This window comes from Acinonyx jubatus, chromosome D4 (assembly GCF_027475565.1).
Source record: "Acinonyx jubatus isolate Ajub_Pintada_27869175 chromosome D4, VMU_Ajub_asm_v1.0, whole genome shotgun sequence".
Classification (NCBI taxonomy): domain Eukaryota; kingdom Metazoa; phylum Chordata; class Mammalia; order Carnivora; family Felidae; genus Acinonyx; species Acinonyx jubatus.
In genome coordinates this window covers 20,833,234-20,856,795 of record NC_069391.1, presented here as the reverse complement: position 1 = coordinate 20,856,795, position 23,562 = coordinate 20,833,234, and the positions used below count along the sequence as shown (strand labels likewise).

Here is a 23,562-nt window from a genome sequence, read left to right as displayed (position 1 = left end):
TTTTGCCTGCTTTCTCCTCGAGGATTTTGATGGCTTCCTGCGTTACATTTAGGTCTTTCATCCATTTTGAGTTTATTTTTGTGTATGTGTAAGAAAGTGGTCCAGGCATTCTTCTGCAAGTTGCTGTCCAATTTTCCCAGCACCACTTGCTGAAAAGACTGTCTTTATTCCATTGGATATTCTTTTCTTCTTTGTCAAAGATTAGTTGGCCATACATTTGTGCGTCCATTTCTGGGTTCTCTATTCTGTTCCATTGATCTGAGTGTCTGTTTTTGTGCCATATTATTTTTTAATTTGAGAGAGAGAGAGAGCACAAGTGGGGAGAGGGGCAGAGGAGGAGAGGGAGGGGGAGGGGAAGGGGAGGGGGGAGAAAGAGAGGGAGAGGGAGATGGGGAGAGAGACAGACAGAAAATCTCAAGCAGGCTCCATACTCAGTGTGGAGCCTGACTCAGGGCTCAATCTCACAACCCTGGGACATGACCTGAGTTGAAATCAAGAGTAGAAGGCTCAACCGAGTCACCCAGGTGCCTCATCCCTACACTTTTTTTTTTTTTTTCTAATTTTTTTGGGGGGGGGTATTTATTTTTGAACGAGAGAGAGAGACAGAGCACGAGTGGGGAAGGAGCAGGGAGAAGAAGACACAGAATCTGAAGCAGGCTCCAGGCTCTGAGCTGTTGGGACTGAGTCTGATGCAGGGCTTGAATTCATAAACTGTGAGATCATGATCTGAGCCCAATGTGACCACTTCACCAAGTGAGCCACCCAGGCGCCCCACCCCATCCCTACTTTTATTTGGATCTTCTCTTCTTCACTTCTAATATATCCCTATCTTCTTCAATTTTAATTCCACTCCCAGAAGGTTCTTTTCAGTGTGGGGGCCTGTCCTGGAAGGCCACACTAGGGGGTGAGTTTCAAAAGTTCATAGGAGCAGGGCACCTGGCTGGCTCAGTTGGTAGAGACTGTGACTCTTGATCTCAGGGTCATGAGTTCAAGCCCCATGCTGGGCATGGAGCCTACTTCTAAAAAGAAAAAGAAAAAAAATAGCTCATAGGAGTGAGACTACTCTAGCTCTTCCAGTCCCCGTTATCAACCCCTTGTACTTAGCCACAATTAGAGTGGGCAAAACGCCTTCCAGTTTCAGCTTGGCCTGCCATATTTTCCAAGAACATTTGGTGGCTACTTGGGGTTCTCCCATTTTCTGATGGAGATACCCCACCACTACCCTGTATGCTCCCACGCAAATGCTGATACTACACTGCCTTATGGCTTGTCCAGACCTTCTTATATTTTGGGATATTCATGAAGATACCTTTTCAACGGGTGTTGTTGTAAATGTTATCCATAGGTTTGTCTTTTGTATCTGATGTTTTTCCATTCAGATCTGAAGAGACTCAAGAACTGTATTGCAGCCACCTTCCCCACAAAGACTTCTTATACAAATATCCCTTGAACAGACAGGGTCTCCTGTCTTGCTACTTTATTTTTGTAAGTGCCTGCATATGACTGTGTAGGTAATTTTTAAGCTGAAATGCCTCTATAATTTCCCTTTAAAAGTGTAATTAGCTCATAGTTGTTGTTTTCTGATTAAAACAAAATCAAGTTACCTCATTGGGTGGGGACTGGGGTTGTTTATTTTAATCCACATCCATTAACTCAACCACTTTAAATTGAGTCAGAATCACACTGTTGATGAAGAGATATGCCAGAGGAAATATAGAGGCATAGCCTACTAGAAATCTGGCCAGGTGATGGCTTGGAGAACAGGACCAGAAATCTACACCAAAGATGCTAAAAGTGACAGGTCAGATTTAGAGCAGAGGTCAGCAAACATTTTCTGTACAGGGCCAAACAGTAAATAGTTTAGGCTTATGGGCCATATGATATCCGTTGCAATTCTTCAAAACCCTCAATATCCCAACAACACCCTCAGTGCCAGCATTGTGCCTAGTATGTAAAAGGCACTCAATACTTTCATCTTCATTCAGGAAACACTTAATTTAATGTCCCTTACCATCTGTTCTGCTTAGGGTTATTTCTATTGGTCCTTCATTCCTCTTCAGGTTCTTACTCAAAGCAAAGTATAGAGGAAGAGCTTTGGAGTGAATCAGGTTAGGGTTCAAATTTCAATTATGTCACTTACTGCTGTAGGACCTTGATGGAGTCCCTAAACCTCTCTGAGCCTCTAAACTGGGGGTAGTCTTACCTATTTCACAGCACTGTTGAGATAAATAAACAAGGCAATCTATGTAAAGCATCTGAGACCAGACACACAGCAGGCATTTTAGAAATATTAGTTGCCCTTTTCTCTCCTTTCATTCAACAAATGTTCATTCAATGCGTCTCCATCACGATGAAGGGTACGGGGGATATAGCACTGAGCATCACTGTCTAATTGGGAAAAATTCACTGTCAGGATACATCTAACCTATCCAGGTAAAAGAAGTGAAAAGCAGCTCTTCCTTTTCGCCAAAACATTGGACCGTGCCTCAGGCACATTAGAGTGCCTCAGGCAGTTTTAGAGAGTGCTGTTCACAGGAGGTAAAAGAGTTTGCCTGAGACCTCCCTCCATTAACTTCCGACAAAGGACACACTCTGTCTAGCTGCTGGAATTCGATCTCAGAGCTTAGAGAGAGAATGCACCACTGGCAGTGAGCTTGGTCAGACTGATTGAGGCATGTCACTTTTGGAAGGCTGTTCATCCTTCCAACTAACCTGTTAGAGGCCAATCGTAACCTCATAACTTACCTGTTGCTGCTGTTCCCTGGCCTTTCTTAGGCTGCTTTGGGGCTGTGTACTGGAAGAATTCATTTCCGTGGCCAGCAGATGCCTGATCCAGGCCAAAAAGAGAGGCCAATCTGGCACTGTTAGTAGAAAATGAAAATGACATTTCATTTGACATATCTCAAACCCGGAATCATTATGAAAGCTGCTCACCTCCAACTTTGAACGAATACCTCCTTGAATGTATATCCCACCATTCAATACTGGAAGTGACAGCGAAGTGTCTTCAAAATCAAGATTGTATTTCTGATCTGAACAGCATCAGCTGACCTTGCCTGTCCTCAGGACTTTGATCAAGGCATTTCTTCTTTTTGGACCTCAGTTTCTCTGTATGTAAATTGAGGTGATTGGTCTAGATGCTCTCTGTGGTCTCTTCAAACCATAAATTCTTGCCTTTAGCAAGTCATAGTTTCCTACCTTTTACTAATTTATTACACTGAAATAAAATTGTACTCCATACTTACTCCTAGTTAACATAGAAGAGTTTATGCACAAATAAGTGACAAGAAAAGAATGTCCTTGTTATCTTTAGTATGGGTATTGGATTTGCTGTTTTAATTTTGCAGGTATGTTTTTTTCAAGGGAAAGACAGAAATGTCATGTAAACTATGTTTCCATAGATGCTCTAAAGGCCGGCCTTGATGACTGCAAAACCAATCCAAAAGCCAGGTCAACCCAATTATCTTTCAAATCCATTTTATTTTCTATTAATTTTCTTAGATAAACTCTATATAGACTTAAGGGCATAAGTTTCTTGTAAATTATTATTTTTTCTACTTCTAAAGTATTCTCAAATGTACACATTTCTCTCTGGTAGCAAGAATGGGCTTGCTAACTCTGGACTTGAGTCTATGTTTATAATTATGGGAAGTCATCATGGCACTAATTACGTTTTAAAAATAAATGCTGGCCAATGCATTTAGTTGCCAAAGTCTTTATCTAGCCTTAGTTTCATACTCCTTTTCTTTTCTCATCAAAAACAGTAACACACAGCAGTTATACTATATTAATATATTTTAATAAAAAGGGATCTTTTGTTGTTAAAGTATTTCTTTTATGAACTATGGCATCAAACACCTACTTTTACAATAATAATAATGGGCACATGGCAGTCTAGTAGAAATCTGATTGCCTGATTTCAAATCTAGGCTCTTTCACTTTATAGTTATGTGATCCTGGGCAACTCACCTCTCTGACCCTTAATTTTCCATGTGTAAAATGGGTATAATAGTAAAAACCACCTAATTGACCGGTGGGGAGAAGAAAATATGATAATGTATATTTATACTTAGTTTGGTACCTGGCATAGAGTATGTATTTTAGATATATGTGCATATTTCCTGTTACCTAAAAATGTTGCTTGAGGAGCACCTGGGTGGCTGTCAGTTAAGTGTCTGACTCTTCATTTCGGTTATGATCTCAGGGTTCGTGGGTTCAAGTCCCATGTCGGGCTCTGCGCTGTTAGCATGGAACCTGCTTGGGTTCTCTCTTCCTCTCTGCCCTTCCCCCACCTTTCTGTCTCAAGAATAAATAAATAAACTTAAAAAATATATATATTTAAAATGTAATTTGAGGGGCGCCTGGGTGGCTCAGTCGGTTAAGCGTCCGACTTTGGCTCAGGTCATGATCTCACAGTTCATGAGTTCGAGCCCCGCGTCGGGCTCTGTGCTGACAGCTCAGAGCCTGGAGCCTGTTTCAGATTCTGTGTCTCCCTCTCTCCCTCTGCCCCTCCCCTGCTCATGCTCTGTCTCTCTCTGTCTCAAAAATAAGTAAACATTAAAAATAATAATAATAATAAAAATAAAATAAAATAAAATAAAATAAAATAAAATAAAATAAAATAAAATGTAATTTGAACTCAGATACCCCTGTAAGGGAGAAAGCATGCTCAATCAGGGCACAAACTGACTTGTAACTATAAAATGCTATTAGCATAAATACAAAAATATAGAACTGGAAAAGGTCTCAAAGATCACCTAGGGCAAGCCTAATATTTAATAGACTGGGGTATGGAGAACCAAAGACGAGAAGTGATTTGTCTAAGGTTACACTCCTCACTGGGGGCAGAATCAACATTAGAATCTAGACTTTTCTGTATCCTTTACAGAACCTAAAATACTTTCTGATAATCAAGTTCCATATTTATCTTTTTTTATGCATTTTTTTAATGTTTATTTATTTTTGAGAGAGTACGAGCAGGGGAGGGGCAGAGAAAGAGGGAGCCACAGACTCTGAAGCAGGCTCCAGGCTCTGAGCTGTCAGCACAGAGTTCAATGTGGAGCTCGAACTCACAAACCGCAAGATCATGACCTGAGCCAACGTTGGATGCTTAACCAATGGAGCCACCCAGGTGCCCCTAGATTTCTCTTTTTTCTACCTCTACACTGGTGACTTCTCATTACTATGCTAATCAGATTTGCCTACATATACCTTTTATATAGTCTAAAACATGTATTACATAAAAACAAGTATTTTTACGTAACTGGCCTCTTAAAAATGCTTTGTGATTATTACTGGATTGGTTTTATTGCACTACTAAACTGGGAGTTTCCTAGGGGCAAGAATTGTGCCTTATTCCTATCTGTATTGGATGAAGAGAAGTACCATACACTTAAGCAGACACACATTTCTTCACTTCAAAGTCACCATGGTAGGAAAAGAGCCAAAAAAAAAAAAAAAAAAAAAAAAAAAAAAAGGCAAGCTTCCTGATTACTACTTCTGGGTTAAGCATGGGTTTGAAGAGGCCTGGAAACTGGAACACAGATTATCAATCATCTTGACAGCCATCCAAGACACTAATGCTCCCGCTTCTACCAGGCCTGAATATCCTAAATGGAATCAAGGCAAGTCAAAATACATGAAAATTAATAAGCAAGTATATTTACAGCAAATTACAGTTATAAGAGGAAGTGGAAAGCAACTACAACACCCACTGTCATATGTTCTATTTCCTCAGGAAAAAACAAAGAAGGAATAGATAAATCAGAAGCTGCTGGGAAAACTTATGATATTCTCAATCTTAAATTTGATTTGGTTTTTCTGGTTATTACTGGGAATAAAAATAAGTTATATGTACAACTTTGTTTACTAAGTCTTTTATCATTCAGTTAGCTGCTGTCTACGTTTAAGAGCATAGATAAATGCCCAGAACTAAAATGTTTCATGTCCTTGATGGGCCTACTCAGAAAAGCAGCACAGCTGAGCCACCAAGAACTATCTCCGGCCAGCAATCTGGAAAAGAGCACATGACTGTTTTTATCCTGTCATTTTCAGTCAGTAGCAGACTGCTCGCTGCATAAAAGTTGGGAGCTCTAACATTCGTTTATAGACTTCTCCCCAATATTTTCACCTAGTGAAGAATGTGAATTTAAAGTATCTCTTATAGGGGCACCTGGCTGGCTCAGTTGGTAGAGCATGTGACTCTTGATCTCGAGGTTAGGAGTTTGAGCCCCACTTTGGGTGTAAAGATTACTTAAAAATAAAATCTTAAGGGCGCCTGGGTGGCTCAGTCGGTTGAATGTCCGACTTCAGCTCAGGTCATGATCTCACAGCTCATGGATTCGAGCGCCGCATTGGGCTCTGTGCTGACAGCTCAGAGCCTGGAGCCTGCTTCACATTCTGTGTCTCCCTCGCTCTCTGCCCCTCCCCGACTCACACCCTGTCTCTCTCTCCTTCAAAAATAAATAAGCATTTAAAAAAATAATAAAATTTAAAAAAATAAATAAAATATTAAAAAAAAGTTTTTTTTAAATACTGATTCAAAAGGCTCTTTTCCTCTTTTAAAAAATATATCCTTACTAGTTTTTTTATCCACTTATTCTAGGTTTGGGAGATGTTTGTTACAGTCTTCTTTATTAATGTGTCTATTTGTCCTTTTATATCTTGTAGTTTTGCTTTATGGAAGTTGCTGCTCTACTACAAGAAGCCCTCAGCTTACACAGTTCCTACATGCAGCATCTTCAGTTAGTATGTCTTAATTAAACTAATACCCGTCCCTCAACAGCACAGTGCAAATTTCACTTATAAAGGTATATTAACTGTAAGTAAATGCATAAAGTGCAAACTTTGCAGCTAGCTCTTCAGTCCACAGATCACTACACGACAGACACACGTATGATCAGTGACCAAGAGTGTCATTTCTTTCAGTCTGTTGGTGATTGGATATTGCACACCTGTTTTCCAGTTCAAGAGACAGAGAGCAAAGCATGTGCTGTCTTGTCTCCCAGTGATAAGCTTATGTGACATTTTACAAAAATAGATACTCAAAAGAGGGAATTGGCCAACAAAGATAAAAGTATAGCACAGAAACTAACATGATAATGCTGGAAGTGAAATTTGGGTCATATATAAATGAAGTTATAGAAGAAATGTAAACTGAGGAATTGATACCACTGCTGTTTGAGAGACTCTAGATATAGAGTCAGAGGAATTTAATGAAGGCAAACATCAATATAAGTAAGTGGTTATGACAAATGTCCTGGAAGAAATGACAAGGCAAAAAACTTCACATTAAAGGAACTCTTACAAGTATTTTACAACATTGAAAACACAAAGGATAAAATATCAGAAGCTGATCCAAACTTAGAAACATGACAACTTCCCAAAACAGAAAAAATGCTCACTCCATATCATAAGTTATACAAAGAGAAGGCAAGCACTTGACTTTTTTTCTTGATAAGTTTTTTTTTAAAAAGAAATAAAACACTAAATCTCAATGTACCAACAGTTTGTTTCAACCAAAAATTTTAAGGGCTGTGAAACAATTATAATCTTTCCCATTGATTATTAAGCTTGCTTTGTACAGTTTCAGCTTGCATGGCCATATTTACAGTAACTCACTACCATGCAAAGTTAAGTTCTCCCCATATTTAGTTCTGATTTCCCTACATGCTTACCGGCCCATTATTGTCTTAGTGGTATCTTGTTGTGATTTTGATTTGTATTTCCCTAATTAACTAATGATGTTGAGCATCTTCTGACATACTTATTGTCAATTTGTACATCTTCTTTGGAGAAATATCTATTCAAATCTTTTGCTCTTTTAAATTGGGTTCATCTTGTTATTTTTTAACTGGATCTAATTGCTAGCTCATCTAATGGGTTTTTTTGTTTTAAATAGGTGAGTTAGGCCTAAATCAAAAAGCTGACTATGTCAACAGCAACTGGCTGGGCTATGTAGCAATTTTAGTGTTTTAGGTAGAATAGGGAAAAAGGAACCAAAGCATTGCTTAACTCTTTTTTTTTTTTAATGTTTATTTATTTTGAGAGAAAGTGAGAGAGATGGACAGAGCGCGAGCAGGGAAGGGGCACGGAGGGAGAAACAGATTCTGAAGCAAGTTCCAGGATCCTAGCTGTCAGCAGAGCCTGATGCAGGGCTTGAACTCACGGACCATGAGATCATGACATGAGCCGAACTTGGACGCTTAACCAACTGAGCCACCTACGCGCCCCTCAAAGCATTGCTTAACTCTTAAAATAACTGAGGAACTGAAAGAACCCAAAGTGGAACTCAGTGGATGCCGGCCATCCAAAGTGAAAGCAGGGTGGAATGGGGTGGTGAGGGTGAAGAAAGGACTTAAGAGCAGGTAATACAAATTCAGTCACAGTGTAAGTCAAAAGATCCTATGGAAGACCAAGACAGCCAGAGTCATTTTATGGTCATTCTTGTACTGAACTCTCCAACAGGAGTAGAAGCATCTTGAGAGCAGGCACAGACGCTTAATCTGTTAGTAGTCAGTAAGATGAGGGGTGTATGTTGATGTATTCATCATTCTCTGTACATTCTTAAATTTGTTAAACATGTGTTCAAAAAAGGCTCTTCAAGGATCAGGACTGGCAGCTCACTTTCAAAGGTCAAGTGGTCTACTGACACAACCTGAGGGAAAAGGCTAAACTGATTATCAGAACAGACAAAATCCTGCCACGTGAAGACTTGTGCCCCAGGCTAACAGACACAATGACTGGGGACAGGGAATAGCAACCGCAGTCTCTTATACTGGTTTTAAGCTCTAGAGTGCAATTTCACAACTATCATTCATTCAACAGGCACTCACGGAGCACACACTACGTACAGTGCTGAGCGCTAGACACAGATGAACGACCTAAGCAGTCCCTGTTCCGTCAGGGCTCATAATCTAATAGGTTCGGTGTTGCAAGGATGGAGGTAATCAGCCTAGCTGTGGGAATAAGGAAGAGAAAGCAATGCATTCTGCTTGGGTCTGTAGCGAAAGGACCAAAAGGTGCCATCTGAGCTGGGCCTTGAAGGATGCTGCAGCTGACCCAGAAGGGCCAATTCTGAAGTGTCACTGCCTTGTCCCCGGGGAACAGAAAGTGTCATATCGACCTCAACTGACTCCTATAAAAACCCTGAGGCAGATGTTCTCATCAGCAATCCACTTCACAGAAGGAGAAACTGACCCACAAAGCAAAAGGCGAACCCTAGGGCCATACTGAGTGCCAGGGGACATGCCGGGTCCAGAATCGAGGTGGACAGATAACAGCGCAGTTTCGAACTCTGCCGGGATTCTGAAACCTGTAGAGCACCGGAATGTGGCAGGGGTCTGGACCCGGAAGTAGGGAAGAAGTCTGAGAGCGACCCCTCCAACCATTTGCCCGGTTCTCTCAGCCACGCCCTCGGTCCCACGCTTCTCAGTCACTCACCCGCCGCTCGGCGAGAGGAAGTCGGTGTCGTCTTCGTCTCCCGCACCGAACATCGCGGTGCCTTTCACCCAGCCGCAGGGGGGGAAGTCGGAAGGTTTTCGGGGCCTTTCCCCGCTGACGTCGTGAAATGCCGCGGCGGCGTGCTGCTTTCCGGCAGGACGAACTCTCGCACGGTTGATCGGCTGGGAGGGGCCTAGGGGCTGGAGAAGGTGGGGGAAAGGCAAATGGGAGGGCCTCGCAGGCACGCGCGCCCGTGACGTAAAGCTTCTCCAGCCTGCAGAGGCGGTGAAATTCGCGGGAGCTCCAAAATCCTGCGCAGGGATTGGCCAACGAGGCAGGGGGCGGGGCAGGGGCAGGAATCCGCGGCCTTGGTGGCTGTCGTGGACACGTCGAGCCGGGCATAAGTGGAGGGGGCTTCCGAAGAGTCGTGCGATTGGTGACGGGTTAAGGTTCCAAGAGGGAGGTGCCGGTGGCAAGACTGGATCTGGAAGGTAAGCAACCCACCCCCCCCCCCCGCCCTCTCCCACCTTTGGCACAGGAACAGCCCTTTCGCCTCCCGGACAAGGACCCTCCATGCGACTCTAATCTGCTCTGCGAAAGGAGAAAGGGCCCGAGACTGGCAGACTGGAGAACTGCGCTTTCGGTCAGGCCCCACAGTGACATAGGGAGAGTGACCTTGGGGCAGGGTGTTCGGTGCCTCACTTTCCCCGTCTATAAAACGGGCTTGACGTCCCTATCGCTTGTGCCCTGTGGCCGACCTCACTGTTTATTCAACGGGCTATTTGTCCACTAATTCCATGTGCCGGCTGGTCAAGAAGCTTTTAGACCTCAGAGGTCATCGAATTCAATCCCAATCCCCTCATAATCCCAGAATTTGCAATAGGGAAACGGAGTAATAAGCCCTTGGATGACTAGTCCTAGGTCACACAGAGTAAAGGGCAGGCAGACTGGGGCTGGATCCCTCCTCCTCTCTTGGTTCAGGAGTTAGCAAGCTGATGGGTGAGCAAGAACCTTATCAGGTTTTAAGCACTGTGCACCTTTACAGAGTGCTCATTGCTGGACTGAGGCATACATCTTCAGAGAATTCCCCTCTCGATGCAAGTGAGGTGCAGAAGAGCTGGGATATTCTGGGGGTGAGTGTTGGAAAGGAGAAAACTTTAGAAGTGCAAAAATCCCAGTCCCAGTCTTGGTCTGGGTTTTGCTTCGTCTTCTTGCCACAGACCTAAGTCAACATCAGTTGTTGGGGACTTCTCTTTCTTCAGTTTCCACCTTCTCTGTATCTTATGTAAGTGTTTCTTTGACTAACCTGGTAGAGTTACTGAAACCATCTCTGGGTAGGCCTGATTTAGCCAAGGTGTAGATAAGCAGATAATGTAGCGTCCGTTTCTTAAACAGTTTTTTTAAGTTTATTCTGAGAGAGAGAGCGCAGGAGGGACAAAGAGAATCCCAAGCAGGCTCCACACTGTCAGCGCAAAGCCCAATGCAGGGCTGAAACTCAAGAACTGAGATATGACCTGGGCCAAGACCAACAGTCTAGACGCTTAACTGACTGAGCCATCCAGATGCCTCTGTAGCATAGCATCCATTTCCATAGATCTCTTTCACTCAGGGCTTCTCCCGAACAGTTTAGTATAACCGGTGTCCCTTACCTGAAAGTTTTAGTCTGTTAACATGATACTGAAGTGAAGTGATTGATAGTAATTCACCTCCTAGAGAACTTCCCACCTCTTGGTACTTCCCTGGTTCTGCTTTTTATTATAGTTTGTGTACTTGTACTAAAGTGTGAGCTCCTCAAGGGCAGGGACAGTTTTATTCATCTTGAGGTCACCTGTGCCACACGGTACTGTACCCTCTTGGCAATAATGGTTTCTTATTCTTTGTTACAGTGAGTAATGGAATTCATCCTTGTTCCCATTCCTTAACTTATGCTCTTAGGATTTTTTGCACGTGGGACCCAGTGAGCCCAGCAATGACTCTTGCCTTCCAGAAAGATAGATATGTTGTACTAGCTATGAACAGTCAGGGTTGCTTCGTCTCTTTTGGTAATTGAAGATGATTTTACTATTGTTTAAAGCTCTAGGGGAGGGGAAAGAGGGAAATAGAATAGCTAGAAATATTATGTGTTACTAATTTTTGTTAGGATTCCTTTGTTAAACTGAGGGATGGGGCTGTGGTCTGCTTCCTGTGTTTATTTTAAAGATTAAGATGGTTAGAACAGTGAAGGCTGACAGTGTGAAAACAATGATGCCACTGGAACCTAAGCACTAGAACTGGAACCCTTTGCCATAACTCTGTTTAGAATATGAACTTGGCTATCTCTCAGGGAAAGAAAGAATGAAATGCATAAGTAATTTACTAAGCTCTTTCTAATTCCTCTTCCTCGTACTGATCATTGTCATTCCAGCACTGAAACATCAGAATAGTGTTTTATTTCTTTTTTAATATTTATTTATTTTGAGAGAGAAAGAAAGATGGCTAGTGGGGGAGGGCAGAAGGAGAAGAATCCAGATATCAAGAGCCAGAAGCTCAAACCAACTGGGCCACCCAGGCACCCTTGAATAGTGCTTTTAAAAAATGCTAAAGGATTGGGACACCTGGGTGACTCAGTCGGTTGAGCAGCTGACTTCAGCTCAAGTCGTGATCTCACTGTTTGTGAGTTTGAGCCCTGCATCCTGCTCACAGCCGTCTGAGGAGCCCACTTTGAATCCTCTGTCTTCCTCTCTATCTCTCTGCCCCTCCCCAACTCACACGCACTAGTTCTCCCTGTCTCTTAAAAATAAACATTTTTTTTTAATGCTAAAGGATCATTTGAGTGCTTATCTTGAATTCTTGAGTTGGGAATGTTTTCATGCAGGGTATTTAAGTAGCCTTTTTAGATAGGCAGGAACATAAAATCTGGATCAACATTTTTGAGACACCACAAACATGCATGCCTAGGTCACCATTGTGGGAACACAGCTGCTAGTTCTGATCAGCAGTATGAGAAAGGGGAAGATAATGGTAAGGCGTCCTCAGTAAGATTGGGTACACTAAAAAGCCACTGTCTTCCTGAACTGGAATATTGGACCAGGAATCAAGAAACCTGAATTCCCATCCCAGCCCTTCTAACTCACTCTGAGCTTGGGCCAGACTCCCTAAACACTTTGGGAGTGAATTAGACCCAGACATCTATTAAGTACTGTTGAGGATGCAGAGGTAAGTAAAGCACAACCCTCATCTCAAGTGTGAATTAAGCATTTGTGTTTGTTTTAAGTACACAGTTTTTAGGTGTATTTATAAAATGGATTGACCCCTGAAGATTAGCTAGGAAGTGGCAATTTTAACAATTCCTTTCAAATTCTCAGTAATTTTGCCATAGAGATGGTAATTCTTGTATATAAGCACACCCATACTAGTCTACTAGTGAATGCATTGTAAATATTAAACTATAAAAACTATTAATGTTTAAAGTTATAACCAGGTTAGATCATAGGTGTGGTGATAGTGATATGAATTGAATATAAGTTTGGGGGAGTTGGTATAGTGTTCTTTCTGTTCAGTCACTGAAAACAGAAGAATGTCAGAACCCAATTCAAGAAATATCTGAAAACCTTCTATGTGTAAGGCCCTGTGCTGGGTATTGGCAAGGAATAGGAAAACAAATAAGTCATTGCCCTCAAAGTGCTTATGGTTGAATAGCGGGGATAATTGAAGTATACAAATAATTTAGAAGACATAGCAAAGTAAGTCCCATAAGTAGAAATTAATTATTGTGGGATTTCAAAGGAAGAAGAGATCATATCTGGATTGGTGGAGTTTGTGGGTCTAGATAATGGCCTTTGAAGATGACTGGGGTGGTTCCTAGTGAAATGAGGAAGTAAGGTTTTCCAGGTTGAGGGGGTGGCTTTGGCAAAAGCAAGAAGGCAGGAAAGAAGGCACGAATTTCTTTTTCTTTTTCTTTCTTTCTTTTTCTCTTTCTTTCCTTTTTTTAAAATTTTTTTTCATGTTTATTTATTTATTTTGAGAGACTGAGCATAAGCAGGGAAGGGGCAGAGAGAGAGAGTCCCAAGCTCTGTCACTGCAGGCTCCATCTCGAACCTAGAAGTCACAAATTTCTTATGGGACAAGAGTTGCCCTTTTATCTGACGCAGTTAGGGCCAATAGTTGGCCAACAACAAAAATAAGTTAAAACAAGGAATCATTCAGATATTAGTTACACACAGATCTTAAACATTTAATTTTAACTTAAAGCATAAACATCTTTTTGCCATTCTTTAAAATAAGCTGTTTCCGGGCTGACAATGTGTTACCTGCTTGGGATTCTCTCTGCCCCTCCTGTGCACACCTGCTTGTACATGCCCCCTCTTTCTCTCAAAATAAGTAAATAAATAAAAAAGAATAAGGCTTTTCTTGGGACACCTGGATGGCTCAGCCCATAGAGCACCCAACTCTTGATCTCAGGATCACGAGTTCAAGCCCCTCATTGTACGTGGACCCTACTTAAGAAAACAGTAACAACAGAAACATTTAATAGTTTTCGTAAAATAAGCCTTTTCTTAGGGTGTGGGTCCCAGAGATCTGCAAACTACAGCATGGCGGCCAAATCTTGTCCTAGCCCTCTGTTTCTGTAAATAGTTTCATTGGAACACAGCCATGCTTATTTATTGCCATATTATCTATGGCTACTTTGACTTACAAAGTACAGTTGTCTGTATCTGTGTGACTCATCTTTATCTAGTCTTTGAAAAGCTTTAAACTTGGTTTTCATAGAAGTAACTACCAGAGAGTCTATGTAGTATAGTAGCTAAACTCTAATGTTTGGAGCCAAATTGTTTCACCATTTATTAGTTATGCAGTCCTTGAGCAAGTTGCTTGGTTTTCTCCTTTGGAAAAAAGGGACAGTGACAGTATCCAGTCTCTAGGGATCTTGTGAAGATTGTATGAGTCAATTCATGTGGAGCACTTAGAACAGCATCTGGTAGGTAGTAAGAAAATATTAGCTGCTGCTGTTGTTTTTCCTCTTCTCACTTACATTTAATTGCTTTACATAATACTTTATTAAATTATATTCTTATAACAGTAAACACAATTGGCATAAGTTGATTTCTTTTTTTTTATTAATGTTTATTTATTTTTGGAGAGAGAGTATGCTCACATGCCAGTGGCAGAGGGACAGAGAGAGGGAGACAGAATCTGAAGTAGGCTCGAGTCTCTGAGCTGTCAGTGCAGAGCCCGAGACAGCCGGATGCAGGCTCCAACCCACCCACTGTGAGATCATGACCAGAGCTGAAGCCGGATGCTTAACTGAACTACCGTAGCAAGGCCCCCAGTTGATTCATTAACAAACATACCTGACACTCTTGATAAGCACACAAATTCCCTAAGGGAATCCCATGATATTAGAAAATAGCCAAGGGGCACATGGGTGGCTCAGTTAAGCATCTGACTTCGGCTCAGGTCATGATCTGGTGGTTCGTGAGTTCGAGCCCTACGTTAAGCTCTGTGCTGACAGCCCAGAGCCTGGAGCCCGGTTAGGATTCCATGTCTCCCTCTCTCTCTCCCCCTCCCCCGCTCATGCTCTCTCTCTCCTTCGAAAATAAATAAACATTAAAAAATTTAAAAAAAAAGAAAGAAAAGAAAATAGCCTGGTTACTGTGTTATTTAAATTGGTTAAACCATCTGTGAGGATGGTTTGCTAAGAGTATAAGACAGCAGGAGCGCCTGGGTGGCTTAATCGGTTGAGTGTCCGACTTTGGCTCAGGTCATGATCTCACAGTATGTGTGTTCGAACCCCGCGTCAGGCTCTGTGCTGATAGCTCAGAGCCTGGAGCCTGCTTCACATTCTGTGTCTCCCTCTCTCTCTGCCCCTCCCCCACTCACATTCTGTCTCTCTCTTCTTCAAAAATAAACATTAAAAAAATTTTAAAAAATACTGTAGGACAGCAGAACACATCAGGAAGTAGTGGATTAAGATTGAAAAGGAGAGCAGGGCCATATTTGTTTAATACTTTGAAGGCCAAGGGGATAAGTTTGTATTTAGCCGTGTGGGAAATGGGACTATTTATCCTACATGACATGAGTTATATGAAAAAATTCAAGTGGTTTAAGAGTATATGATGTAAAAAGTAAAATTCTCTCTAGCTGTGCCCCATGTGAGTATCCACTTCATTTTTCTAACAGTCCTGGAAGGTGGAGTTGACCCGAGGACTGAATGAGATAAGGCATGGTAAACAGTACTTGGGGCATGGGTATTAGCTGTTAAAAACCTCAGCCCAGTTTTTCTTTGGATTATAATCTCAGTTTTGAATGAGAAAAATAAAGGTTCTAGACTGTAAATAAAACTAAATGCTCTAAAGGGAACAATTTTGCCACACTCCTAGGAGTCTCTGAACCTTGTTCTTTGCCTCTCCTGGTTCTGGTTTGGCTCTGCTGTTGATCCCTTTTTGAAGTGCTACAAAACAGAAGAAGATGGCATAATTATCACTGGAAAAGCAAGTGTTTACAATGGCAAGATGACTTGAACTAGTGGAAGATGTCAGATAAATCAGTGACCAGGCATCCCCCAGATAACTGCCATTTAAGGTTGGCAAGCCAGGCACGATTGGGGGATGGGGAGGGAGAAGGGAGGGCAGGTTGATGATGCTGGCACTCCCACAGGCAGCTTTTAGCATAATAAAGCCACTTTAAAAATCAGAAGTTTTTTGTAGATCATGACTAAGTATGAGAAGTCATCAAAAGTGTGATACTTAATACTTTAAAATGAGCCTTTTATGCCAAAAGAAATCTTACAGTAAGGACTGGGAAGGAAATGCTTTTGAAGTTCCATTGCTTTGAGTGATATCATTTCAGATTTAGGTGACCTTCCCAAGCAGAGGAGGGGCCCATCCTTAGGAATGCAAAGCCCTGCAGAGAAGGAAACCTTTGAGAAGGGTCCACCCTACCTCTTTTCCTTTTACACAAAGGCCCTAGGCTTCTGTACACAGCCTGCTTTTGTAGGCTGAGGACATTATGCAATACAGTATACTGAGATGGAAACCTGCATTCCAGAAGTAAATGGATAAGTGGTTTGGAGGGAATCTCTATGGAGAGCAGAACTCTAGCGACCAGTGACACGTTAAAGGACCTTTTTTGTTAGTCAGGTTGAGTCTTTTCTCTAAATAGGTAGCAGAGGTGCTGTGGAAAATGTGCTGTTTACACAATTTTGAAGCAGTTTAAGAGCACCTGGAACTTAGTCTTTTGGTTTACAAAATAAAAGGCAAAGGAATGCTAAGTATACCCCCACCCCCACCCTGTTCCTCTCTCCTTCCTTTTTTTTTCCTCCTACCTTTTCTGATGGCTTTTTATCAGCTCCCACACAGCCCTCTGCATGATCTATATCTTAGTACATCTTCTACTGTTTTTTATTGTTTGTATGTATTTCTTCTCCAACAGACTGGACTTCTTGAGGATAAGAGTTCACCACAGTACCATCACTCAATAGGTACACAATATAATGAATGAATGAATGAATGAGTGAGTTCCTCAGGGTCACACATATAGTAAGTCCCAAGAGCCAGATCTAGAACCCAGGTCTTCTGATTCCTAGCCCAGTACTTTTTCTACCACACCATGCAACCTCAATCTGAGGTAATAAACAACTTTTCTCTTTCTGGTTTACATTCTCTCAGTGCATTTTCATTAAATCATCCTTTATTAATTAAAGGGAGGGAGGAGTAAAGTAGTAGCAGTTAAAATGCTTTCTAGTTTCTGCTTCACACCAAATTTATTCCCAATATTCTTCAGAGGCAAACCAAAAACATGATCTAGATGATTAAAATCCTTTGTAATATAACCAAAGGAAAATTTAGGGGTGCCCGTCTGGCTCAGTCACTAGAACATAGGACTCTTGATCTCAGGGTCATGAGTTCAAGCCCCACATTGGGCAGGAAGCCTACTTAAAAAGAAAAAAAGGAAAATTTAAGCAAGGGGGACCTTTGCCTTTGATTATAACAGGAAGGCAGTTAAAGCAATGCTTTGCCAATGTATGTTTATCTGACTAGCTTGTGTTCTTTTTTATCTTATTTTATTTTTTTAAGTTTATTTACTTTGAGAGAGAGAGAGAGAGTCTTCAAGTAGGGGAGGTACAGAGAGAAAGGGAGAGAGAATCCCAAGCAAGCTGCATGCTCAGTACTGAGCCCAATGCAGGGTTCATTCCCACCACTGGGAGATCATGACCTGAGCCGATATCAAGAGTCAGATCCTCAACCCACTGAGCCACCAGTTACAACCTAGCTTGTGTTCTTTAAACCAAACTGTAAGGGACTGTATACATTTTTCTTAATGTTTATTTATTTTTGAGAGAGAGAGAGAACGTAAGCAGAGGAGGGGCAGAGAGAGGGGGACAGAGGATCTGAAGCGCGGGCTCTGCACTGATAGCAGTGAGCCCAATGTGGGGCTTGACCTCACGAACCATAAGATCGTGACCTGAGCCAAAGTTGGGCGCTCAACTGACTGAGCCACCCAGGTGCCCCAAGAGGCTATATACGTTAAGTGACGTGGAAGTGAGCCGTATGTGTGATTTGGACATCTCCTTTCAGAGTTTTTGTCATCTAATGAGTAAGCAAGCTATTACTAATAGGATTTCATCCTTACTATAACTTAGAATTAAAAGTATTTTGACATATTTTATTTGATCCTCCCAACCCTATGAGTTGATGGAGTGTAGGTATTTTTATATCCATTTTGCAATAAACTAGTATTTGTTGGCTTGAGTGATTTGCTTAATGTCACGTGGCTAACGTATGGTGCATGTGTCTGTAGCCCAGGGCCACTTGTGTCTAGTCCAGTGTTTTTGCTACTTTTACCACACTCTCTGTAAAACACTGTAATCTATGTAAATCATACTAAAGCACTTGTGGTCAGCACGTTGGGAATGTGTCAAGACTACACAAGGATCCAGTAAGAGGAGTATGAAAGGGTGCATCTTGTGCTTGCTGGATTTCAGGATATGGCTTAGCCAACAACAAAGGGTATCTGAGAAATGGAGTATAGTAGCTGGGAGATCCACTCCCCATTGGACTTAGGCCCTTGTATCATTGCATAACTAAAAGACCTTTTCAGTTTGTTTGCTTGACATATCAAATTTAAGTTGTCCTATTCAGACCAGGTAAATAAAAGCTTCGCCAAAGGCCTTTGTGAAGAATGTTGTACACTTGATCTTCTATGTACGGAAAGGTGAGAGTGGGCCATAGAAACAGGAGCTTCTATGTTATTTGTCACTAAAGCAGGATATGTAAAGCTCAGAAATCCCTCCTGCTTAGCTGCTTCCCATCTGAAGAACCATCTGAAGAAATGAGAGGGTCGGGGTAAGTGGTTAGACCGCTGTTACAGAAGCCTTATGTGAGAAGTAAGTATTACAGATTCAGTTGAATAAAGAGTATATTAGCGTTATTGTTTACTAACGTGGGCCTCAGTTTCTCCACCTGTAAAATAAGGGAGTTGGACTTGATAATTTTTTAATAGGAAATATATTCACATGGTTGACAATTCAAAATGTATAAAAGGATATTAGTGAAAAACGCTCCTTCTACTCTTTACCCACATCTGACCAGTTCCCCTCCTAGGGACCTAGTTACCACTTTCTTGTACCCTGATAGTATAGATGTTTACAAATAATATGTATATACTTTTTAAGTTTATTTATTTATTTTGAGAGAAAGAGCAGGGGTGGGGGAGGGTCAGAGAGAGAGAGGAAGAGAGAATCCCAAGCAGGCGTCCCCCTGTCAGTGTAAAACCCAAGGTGGGGCTCCATCTCACAAACCATGAGATCATGACCTGAGCCAAAACCAAGAGTCAGAGACACTTAACTGACTGAGCCACCCAGGCACCCCAAGAGCTTCCTCATTGTTTATGGCTACAAAGTATTCATTCTATGGAAATATGATTATTTATTTAATCGGTACCCAATCAATGAACATTTATGTTGTATTTTTTTTTTAATTTTTTTTAATGTTTTATGTTAGAGAAAAAGAGACAGAGAGCGAGCAGGGGAGGGGAGCAGAGATGGAGACATAGTCTGAAGCTGGCTCCAGGCTCAGAGCTGTTGTTGGCACACATCCTGATGGGGGGTTCAAACTCACAAACAATGAGATCATGACCTGAGCCGAAGTCAGACTCTTAACTGACCGAGCCACCCTGGCGCCCCTATTTACACTGTATTTTCAATATTTTGCTATCACAGTCTCTGACAGATAACTTTGTTCCTATAACAGTTGACATATGTTTCAATGTATCTTTAGGATATATACAGCTGACCCTTGAACATGGTAGGTTTGAACTATATGAGTCCACTTACAGGTGGATTTTTTATAGTACTGATCTGTAAATGTATTTTCCCTTCCTTATGATTTTCTTAATAAAACTTTGTTTTTTCTAGTTTATTGTAAGGATACAGCACATAATATACATAAGATATAAAACTTATTAATGGACTATGTTATCAGTAAGGTTTTCGGTCAACAGTAGGCTATTAGTAGTTAAGTTTGGGGGGCATCAAAAGTTATACACAGATTTTCACCTGCTTGTGGGTCGACGCCCCAACCCCTGTGTTCTTCAAGGGTCAACTTGAAGTGCTGGCTCAAAGGGTATGTACATCAGACTGATAATTAAACACTCTCCTAGTTCTGGTATTCTATGAGATCTTAATTGAAAATGAACAGTAAAAGAGATGAGAAGGTATCGTTTTCTTGGAACATCTTAATTTTTTTTTTTAATGTTTATTTTTGAGAGAGAGTGCGAGCAGGAGGGGGGCAGGGAGAGGAGACACAGAATCTGAAGCAGGCTCCAGGCTCTGAGCTGTGAGCACAGAAGCCAATGTGGGGCTTGAACTCACGAGCCATGAGATCACGACTGGAGCCAAAGTCAGACGCTTAACCAACTGAGCCACCCAAGCGCCCAGACATCTTAATTTTTAATCTCTTTTTATTCAGAGACTACATCTCAAGTAAAGGCCAAGTATGCAACGTTACCAAAATGATGTTGAATTGCAAACTTGACAAAAGTCACCTACTACATTACAATCCTATAGATTTCTCTAGTGCTGTTCAGTGTGCTATTACTCAGAAGTTAATTTGTAAGATCAATGTTATAAACTCAGGACAAAAGAGAACTATTGCCTAACTACTTTTACCAGTACTTACGATGGGGTTTTGGAGTGGTGGGGTTTTGGACCTACCATCCAAGAAAGAATTCTGGGGACCTCTTTGGTGCAAAAAAGGTGATTTTATTAAAACACCTAGGGGCGCCTGGGTGGCTCAGTCTGTTAAGCGTCCAACTTCAGCTCAGGTCATGATCTCGCAGTCCCTGAGTTACAGCCCTGGGTGGGGCCCTGTGCTGACAGCTCAGAGCCTGGAGTCTGCTTAGGATTCTGTCTCTCTGTCTCTCTGCCCCTCCCCCGCTTATGCTCTGTCTCTCTCACTCACAAAAATAAATAAATGTTTAAAAAAATTTTTTTAAAAACCCAAAACACCAGGACAGGACCCCTGGGAAGAAAGAGCTGCTGGGGTTGTGAGGAGTGACTGGTTATATACTATGGAGTTGGAGGAGGTAAAGGCCAAAGGGAGGTCTCCAGAAGGGCTTTTTTTTCCCCCCAGAAGGAGTTTCATATGCTAAACAGGACTCAAAGAAGCCAGAGGTCTTACTATTATCAAGCTGAGGTTGTTCTTCCTCTAGTAAGGCATTAACAATATGACTGTAGGGGGTTCCTGGAGAAATGTTATACTCTGTGTTTACCTCAAGTATTTGTCAATGGACTGCAGGTTATAAGGAAATTTAATTTTATCTGCCATTTCCTTCTTGGCTTTGTTCCCTTCATCACTATAGAGGGGAGGGTGATATTAAGGAGTCTATAGGTTTCTGGAGATTAGGCTATTGATAAGATTGCCTTTTCCTTGTAATTTACTAAGATATTTGTAAACTGAAGGATACCCCTGTCCTGCATGACTGTGATCTCTATCGGTTAGCCATTTGTTTTCTTTCCTTCCCTTTGTTCTTGGGCAGCCAGGGGTGCCTGAGGAGTGTCCTATATATCCCACCTGGGGTGGGAGTGGGACGGTTGTTAAGCTTGTGCTTTGCCCTCAGCTGACCTTATGCTCCCTCATCACCTCATAGAGGATTCAGAAGATTAGCTGTTTATGACAGTCTATGTAGGGAATGAAAGTAGAAAGATAAAGGAGAGCCTAACTGAGATCTGTCTGTTGGTGTGTGTTTTTCACCGGCTTCCCAGGTTTTTGACGATTGTGGAATGTGATAATTTTGTGAAATAGGTGATAATGTCTTCCTGAGGTGCTAGGGGCACAAAGCAGATCGAAATTCTGTCATCCCCTCATACTTCTTGACTGGACCTACTAACCTTCCCTCCATTTCTCACCTCCATCTCATTCTCTTTCTAGGTGTCTTAAGCCATTTGTGAAATTTGTTCTGTAGGTAGTAGGTTTCAATTAGAGCCTCCATGGGCGTCATCACAACATTCTCTAAAGCCCCTGGGGCAGAGGGTACTTAATACTAATTGAATGTTGAACTGAGTTGAGTAGATGTCTGAGTGATCCAGCCTCTATCCCGCTACCCTCTCAAGGTGCCGTATCTCTCCTTCCCTCCCCCACCCCCATATATGACACACCTTCCAACCGACCCCTGAGCACACCTATTATGATTCAGGAAGGAACAAGAGGTCGAGTAAATTGTCTTGAAGAAAGGTGTATGTGTGGGTGGGTGTGTGTTTGGGTAAATCTACACACACATTCCTTCTGGCTCCCACAGCCATTCTTTGTACTGTGGTTAAAAATGTGGACCTTATTTACTTAACTACACACTAGTGGCAGCTGTGAAGTTAGACACACTTTAGCAATGACCTAGGAGGTTCATCTCAAAATAAACATGTATCTTTTTATTCCCACAAGTCTCATGTGTATGAAATCATAAAAATAAAAGGGAATATTAGATACATATAAACTCTGGCTTATAAATGCAGTCATATGTTTAGAAGAGGCAATTGGATTAGTGTTGGCTTCTCTGATTTTTTAGAAAAAATTTTTTAATGTTTATTTATTTTTGGAGAGCTAGCATGAGCGGGGGAAGGGGCAGAGAGAGGGAGAAACAATCTGAAGCAAGCTCCAGACTCAGTTGTCAATATAGAGCCTGATGTGGGGCTCAAACTCCCAAACCGTGAGATCATGACCTGAGCCGAAGTTGGACACTTAACCAACTGAGCCACCTAGGTGCCCCTTTTTTAAATGTTTTGATGTTTATTGTTTTAGAGAGAGAGAGAGAGAGAAAATGAGCGGGGGAGGGGCAGAGAGAGAGGGAGACACAGAATCTGAAGAGGCTCCAGGCTCCCAGCTGTCAGCACAGAGCCCGATCTCAAACTTATGAACCGCGAGATCATTACCTGAGCCAAGATCGGACGCTCAACCAACTGAGCCACCCAGGTGCCCTTTGACCATTCTGATTTTAGAATAAAGAAACTTGTCTATGAACCATGCTTTTAAACACTTAAAGACTCTGTGGGATAGGAGATAGCTCAACCCTCTTGTACACTATACCTCCTAAAGTTACAGATGAGAGGATGATAGGGCCGAACACACAGCATACCCAGGTAGGTCCCCTCTTTTCAAATATAAGCTTTCCTAAATGTCAGGCTCCCAGGGAAATTACTGCTGGGTAGCTCAAGCTAGATGCCTCACTAGGCTTCTTTCTGCCTGTTATTTGGACAGCTTGTTAAAGGGCCATTAGCTACATGAAACGAGTTTACTTTATTATGGTTTCAGAAATACCACAAGGTGTATGGTGCTATGTTATAGGTTAGAATTAAGGGGTAGTATTACTACCCTTTCCCTATTCTTAAATTAGGATGTAAAAAAGATGAGATGGGTAAAAATATAATGTATCCTATTTCCATTTCAAGATGGCATTTTGAGCACATTTCTTTTCCTTCCCAGAATCTTAGCATTTTGAAATGACTATAGAAATATAAACAGTTTTCTAGGGTACCTGGGTGGCTCAGTCGGTTAAGCGTCCAACTTTGGCTCGGGTCATGATCTTGCGGTCTGTGGGTTTGAGCCCCGCATCAGGCTCTGTGCTAACAGCTCAGAGCCTAGAGCCTGCTTC

The 23,562-nt window shown here is 41.9% G+C and overlaps 2 protein-coding genes across 4 annotated transcripts in view; one reads left to right on the top strand and one right to left on the bottom strand.

The window, feature by feature from the left end:
• The window catches only part of FKBP15 (FKBP prolyl isomerase family member 15), a 55,090-nt gene extending 45,496 nt beyond the window's left edge, over positions 1-9,594 (bottom strand). For all 3 annotated transcript variants that reach the window (XM_015075977.3, XM_015075986.3, XM_053204764.1), the window contains exons 1-2: positions 9,442-9,594; positions 2,746-2,861 (exon numbers count right to left, since the gene is read on the bottom strand). In XM_015075977.3, coding sequence (XP_014931463.1) covers positions 2,746-2,861; positions 9,442-9,494 — 169 coding nt within the window. In that variant the 5' untranslated portion in view covers positions 9,495-9,594. The remainder of the gene's footprint in view (positions 1-2,745; positions 2,862-9,441) is intronic.
• Positions 9,591-23,562, top strand: part of SLC31A1 (solute carrier family 31 member 1) — a 40,801-nt gene continuing 26,829 nt past the window's right edge. The window contains exon 1 of the mRNA XM_027034861.2: positions 9,591-9,932. The gene's annotated coding sequence lies outside the window, so the exon portion shown is untranslated. The remainder of the gene's footprint in view (positions 9,933-23,562) is intronic.